The following is a 6,386-nucleotide window of genomic DNA, read 5'->3' on the forward strand; positions in this document are numbered from 1 at the left end:
ACCCAGCAAATGAGCGTAGACTGGGTAGGCTTGTTTCTAGAACCTAGCACTCTGTTCTAACCCCCTCAAACAATCCCCCTTGGTCCGTACCAGGGAGAATGTTCCAGGAGGTGGAGCTACAGAAGGAACTGGCTAGGGGTGGAGCTCAGCATGAGGGACCAAGAGGAAGGCTGGTTGAGGGAGGAGTTGGGGGCCACTTTGGGGGTCAGCACTGGAGGAGGGCTTTATACACTCTCACTTGGCCCCTTATTCTGCACAGAACTTTTTGGAAGTTGGAGGGAGAGGGCCATTCAGGATGAGGTGTTGCTCTCTGCTGGGGTTTGGACTCCCCTGAACTCTGCCGGGGGGGGGGGGGGAGAGGCATTCTCTCCAAAACAGCAGCTCCTGGATATCTCCAGAACCCTCGATGAGAGATCTCTCCAAAGAGTACCTTCAACTGCTAAGTAGACTCAGGACCCCCTTTCTAGAAGGCCTTGCCATCCCTCCTTCTGGGGTGTGCCCTGCCCCTCCCTGAGTCACACCAGGGAGGGGGGGGGGCAAAAGGGAAGAGAAGAGAGGCATTGAGTGCAGAGGAAGGAAAGGGAAGCAGAACAGGGGAGGGAGGAGAGAAGCCACACAGGAGTGGGTGACAGAGGAGAGCAGAGAGGGCAGATCTAGGGCAGATCTAGGGCAGGGGGAGATAGAGCAAGGGCAAGCTAAGCATCCCAAAGGGTGCCCCAAGAGTAAAGCACAGGGGCGGAGAGCCAAGGGGGCGGGCCAGCATGTCCCATGGGACCTACTATGACTGCGAGCCCCGGGGTGTCCAGCAGCCACTTGAGTTCTCAGTAGCCCGAGCTGGGCCTGGAGAACTGGGTGACATGTGTGAGCATGAGGCCTCCATCGACCTCTCCGCCTACATCGAATCTGGGGAGGAGCAGTTACTCTCTGATCTCTTTGCCATGAAGCCAGCACAGGAGGCCCGAGGCCTTAAAGGCCCTGGAACCCCTGCCTTCCCCCATTACCTGCCGCCTGACCCAAGATCCTTCGCCTACCCTCCACACACCTTCGGGCCAGACAGGAAGGCGTTGGGATCTGGCGTCTACAGCAGCCCTGGAAGCTACGACCCCAGAGCTGTGGCTGTGAAGGAGGAACCCCGTGGACCAGAGGGCAGCCGAGGGGCCAGCCGAGGTGGCTACAATCCCCTGCAGTACCAAGTGGCACACTGTGGCCAGACGTCCATGCACCTGCCGCCTGCCCTGGGAGCACCTGGCCAGCCCCTGCGTGTCCTTAAGGTAAGAACAACTCAGTCCCCCCCCCTCCTCCCCCTGACACACACACACACCTGGGGGCCTGGAACAAGGCTGGAGTGGGGGCGGGGGGCTTTGAGCTCTTTGTTGACATGAAGGAGTCTAAGTTTGGTGTTGTTTTTGTGCTACTGACCCACCCAGAAGTCCTCACCAGATTAAGAACTCCCTTTCCTGCTCTGTAAAATTCTCTTCTCCCTGAACTTCTGGAGACACTATGGCAAACTGGCCCACCTGCCTCATCAGCTTCCTGGCTGCCCCACCATACCCTTCTTGTTTGTCTGCCCTTTGCTCCTGGGAAAGGAGATGCCGGGTGAAACTCGGTCCCTCTGTGTCCTCTCCCCCAGGCCCCTCTAGCTGCAGCTGCACCCCCCTGCAGCCCGCTCCTCAAAGCGCCATCCCCAGCGGGTCCCTCACATAAGGGCAAGAAGACAGTCAACAAGGACAGTCTTGAGTACCGGCTGCGACGAGAGCGCAACAACATCGCTGTGCGCAAAAGTCGGGACAAGGCCAAGAGGCGCATCCTAGAGACACAGCAGAAGGTGCTGGAATACATGGCGGAGAATGAGCGCCTGCGTAGCCGCGTGGAGCAGCTCACCCAGGAGCTGGACACTCTCCGCAACCTCTTCCGTCAGATCCCTGAGGCTGCCAACCTCATCAAGGGTGTGGGGGGCTGCAGCTGAGCCTGCTGGCAGACAGTGGGCACCAGACAAGTGGCCTGACCTTGGGGAACTCCCTCTATTCGGGTGCTAGAACCCTTCACAGGCTGAGCCCAAAGACACAGACCATGGACAATGGAAGCTGGTGGCTAAGGACTGCAGGACCCATACTGATTCTGTGGCTGAATAAATTGCACTGTGACTTGGTGCTGTGGCTGTTCACTGTGTGTGTGTGTGTGTGTGTGTGTGTGTGTGTGTGTGTGTGTGTGTGTGTTGGTATAAGGAACCAACCCTGAGGGCAGAGAATGCATGTGGTTTGGTCTATGTGTGTTTCTACATATGTAGAAACACAGATCTACTGCTACACACAGACATGTTGTCCACAGCTTTCCCACAGTACAACACAAAACACAGCATCAGCACACAGCCAGGCAACATCTGTCAGTCTGCTCTTCTCACCTCCTTGTTCCCCTACCCTGTAAGCGGAGGCAGGCTTCCCACCGCCACTACACACACAGGGCCTGGAACAACCTCTAGATGCTCTCCTGACAGATCCTTGAGGCTTATGAGGCCATCCCAACATCACCTACCATGTCTCCCTGGCCAGGAATGCCCACCCCAGCTGCTCTCTCACTTTAAAGTCAGGCAGCTCCTGCCCCCAGTGACCAAGGGAAAGATCTGACGGCTCTGCTGTGCATTTGTGGTCCTTCTGACCGGTTCCACAATCTCATACTACCAGACTCACCCATCCACTCCCATTTTCATCCTTCCTCCCAAGCCTCTGGTTACCCACCCTGACAATCTGGGTGTCTAGAGGAGGGATTGGTTGGGCCATGCCGGGAGATCTGATTTGTGTGTGAAAATACTGTCAACAGGAGGGAAGAGAAGGAGGAAGAAAAGGAGGAGGAGGTTGGAGGAGGGGAGAAGAGGAGGAGAAGGAAAGAAAAGGAGAAGGGAGCAGGAGGAGGAGGAGGAGAGGCAGGAGGAGGAGAGGGAGGAAGGATGTCTGTGCCTGTGAAATCCCATGTCCAAAGCATTTCCTATTTCATACAGCAGCCTAGGAGACAGATTAGAGCAGTAATTGAGTGACTCAAAACAGAGGCTGTTTTCTGCTGTTTACTATCTGGATGACCTTCAGCCAGTTACTTCTCCCTTCAGTGCCTGCCTCAGTTTCCTCATCTGAATGGCACAAAGTAAACACAAGTGTTTGTCAATTCAAATTTTGCTAGTCCTGAGGGGACCTCAGAGATCTCATCTGAATTTCTCCTTTGGCAGTTGAGGAAACTGAGCTCTCTGAGAGGGAAAGAGATTTATTCAGAATCAAAATGAGCTCCATAAAAATCACAGACCTCAAGAGGTACTGAGAGAGACCTCAAGAAATTCTCTGGTGAGCTTCGCCTTCACACAAGCAAGATAGTGCGAGCCACAGCTTGTAGATAAAGCAGGGAGGGACAGAGGGGCTGAGAGGCCATCTCCTGAACGGTCCCTTGCTGCCTCGGCATTCAGCACTTATCTTTCTCCTCTGTGTTCAACTCCCTCACACCCCAAAGTTGTTACAGTGTGGATGGTACATGAACTACAGTCAAGAAGTAATCATGAGCCGGGCTCCGGTGGCTCATGCTTGTAATCCTAGCTACTCAGGAGGCTGAGATCTGAGGATCATGGTCAAAGCCACCCCGGGCAGGAATGTCCGTGAGATTCTTATCTCCAATAAACCACTAGAAAACCAGAAGTGGTGCTGTGGTTCAAGTGGTAGAGTGCTTGCCTTGAGCTGTAGAGCACAGGGACAGCGCCCAAGCCCAGAGTTCAAGGCCCACAACCAACCAAAAAAAAAAAAAAAAAAAGAAGTAATCATGTAGCCAAGAGCCAGTGGCTCATGCCTGTAAATCCTAGCTCCTTGGTACCTACGAGGCTAAAATCTGAGGATTGAAGTTCAAAGGCAATCTGGGCCAGGAGCCAGTGGCTCACACCTATAATCCTAGCTACTCAGGAGGCTGAGATCTGATGATCGAAGTTCAAAGTCAGTCCTGGTAGGTAATTCCCTGTGAGACTCTTATCTCCAATTAAGTGGCACTGTGGCTCAAATGCCTTGAGCTGAAGAGCTGAGGGACAGCATCCAGGTTCAGAGTTCAATCCCCATGACCAACCCCCCCCCAAAAAAAAAAGAGTGAGAGAAGGGGCAACATTGTCCAAAAAGAAATCTACTCTTTTTCTTCTTTTCTTTTCTTTTTTTTTTTTTTTGGTCAGTCATGAGACTTGAACTCTGGGCTTGGGTGCTATCCTTGTGGTCTTCAGCTCAAGGCAAGCGCTCTACCACTTGAGCCACAGCACCACTTCTAGTTTTCTAGTGGTTAATTGGAGATAAGAGTCTCATGGACTTTTCTGCCTGGGCTGGCTTTGAACCATGATTCTCAGATCTCAACCTCCTGAACAGGATTACAGAAGTGAGACACCGGTGCCTGGCTAAAAAATGTACTCTTTACCTGACTCCCTTTCTACATCAGTTTTATAATAACAATTTAAAAATTAAAAATATAATAAAAAGGAACAGAAGATGAAAAGGAGAGAAAGAAAGACAGGAAGGAAGGAAAGAAGGAAGGAAGGAAAGAAGAGAGGGAGGGAAGAAGGGAGGAAGGGAGGAATAAGGAAGAGGAGTATGGGAATGTGGCTTAGTATTAGAGTGCTTGCCTAGCATGCATGAAGACCTAGGTTCCATTCCTCATAAACAGAGAAAGCTGAAGTGGTGCTATGGCTCAAGTGGCAGAGTGCTAGCCTTGAGCAAAAGAAGCTCAGGGACAGTTCCCAGGCCCGAGTTCAAGCCCTAGGACTGGGAAGGAAAGAAAGAGAGAGACAGACAGACAGACAGAGAGAGAGAGAGAGAAGGAAAGAAGAAAGGAAGGAAGGAAAAAAGGAAGGAAGGAAAGAAAGGAGGGAAGAGGGAGGGAGGAAAACTCTCTGGAGGGAGAGACTTGTATCTGGGCCATCCCAGTCCTCTGTTTGTCTCTGTTTCCCTCCTCTCTAGACCCCTATGGTACAACCTTCCTATATCTCAGGCATCCATGTGCACCAACTCTACCTCAGCCAGAACTCAGCCGCAGATCTGATTTGGGTTTGTAAACCAGAACCTGTAAGTGGAAGCTGCCTGAATTTGGGAGAGGGAGGAGCCTGTCTCTATGACACCTGGGAGAATCCTAGCACCTTCCCTTCAGTCCAGAGGATGGGTTGCATAAGGGGGTTGCACAGAACTCGGCAAGTGACTCAACCTCCGGATTTCCTCCTCTCAGCTCAAGACCACTACCCCTTGACTTCTTTTCAAGGCATGGATGGTGGGACCTGGGTTGCCTCAGCCTCAACCCAAACTTCCCATAGCTCTGAATTGTGTTTCCTCCCAGCCTCTCACCCACCTGTCACTCCTCAGGGTGGGTGCCTGGTAGAACCCTTCTGATTGGCACCAAAGCTGAAAAGCCAGCTAGAAGTGACAAGGAGCAGTAGAGCACACCACAATCCTTTCTGTCACATCCCATCTCAAGGGGATTACTGCCAGCCAAATGGTTCAGAGTCTAAAGAGGCGTTCAATTTTGCTTCAACTGGTCTTGGTGAAAACAGTTTATAGTAAATATCAACTTTTCTGTGAAGAAGACAAATTCTCAGCTGATGGGGGAGGAAGAAAAAGGCAATAAACAAATGTGCATACCAGGTGCTGGTGGCTCATGCCTGTAATCCTAGCTAGTCAGGAGGCTGACATCCAAGGATTGTGGTTTAAAGCCAGCCCATGCAGGAAAGGCCATGAAACTCTTATCTCCAATAACTTACTCAAAAAAAGCTGGAAGTGGAGCTGTGGCTCAAGTGGTAGAACACTTGCCTTGAGCAAAAGAAGCTTAGGGACAGCACCTTCGCCCCAAGTTCAAGCTTCAGGACTGACAAATAAAAATAAAAGACCTCTCAGAGGAGTGACATTTAAGTTGAAACCTGAAAATGTTCAAAGGCTAATGTGTCATTGGGTCAAATCTTAATAGAGGGAAAAGCAAATGCAAAAGCTGTAGCTCAAGTAGTGGAGCACAGGCTGGGAATGTGGTTTAGTGATAGAGTGCTTGCCTAGCAGGCATGAAGCCCTGGGTTCGATTCCTCAGTACCACATTAAAAAAAAAAAAAAGCCAGAAGTGGTATTGTAGCTTCAGTGGTAGAGCACTAGCCGTGAGCAAAAGAAGATCAGAGCCAGTGCCCAAGCCCTGAGTTCAAGCCCCAGGACTGGCAAAAAAAAAAAGTAGTTGAGCACCAGCCTTGAGCAAAAAAGCTAAGGTATAGTGTACAGGTCCCAAGTTCAAGCATCAATATGACATATATGTGCACAAGTATGGACATACACACACACACACACACACACACACACACACACCACAAATCATTCAAATCAAGATCCCAAACAATTTATACACATTGCTTT

General features: G+C 51.1%; 1 protein-coding gene across 1 annotated transcript; it reads left to right on the top strand.

The window, feature by feature from the left end:
* The first annotated feature begins 680 nt into the window (after positions 1-680).
* Cebpe (CCAAT/enhancer binding protein (C/EBP), epsilon) lies at positions 681-2,022 on the top strand. The gene is made up of 2 exons (XM_013025367.1): positions 681-1,271; positions 1,631-2,022. Exons 1-2 carry the CDS (start codon positions 762-764, stop codon positions 1,964-1,966), a joined length of 846 nt encoding a protein of 281 aa, XP_012880821.1. The 5' UTR covers positions 681-761; the 3' UTR covers positions 1,967-2,022.
* The last annotated feature ends 4,364 nt before the right edge of the window (positions 2,023-6,386 follow it).

This window comes from Dipodomys ordii, unplaced genomic scaffold (genome assembly GCF_000151885.1).
Source record: "Dipodomys ordii isolate 6190 unplaced genomic scaffold, Dord_2.0 Scaffold84, whole genome shotgun sequence".
Classification (NCBI taxonomy): domain Eukaryota; kingdom Metazoa; phylum Chordata; class Mammalia; order Rodentia; family Heteromyidae; genus Dipodomys; species Dipodomys ordii.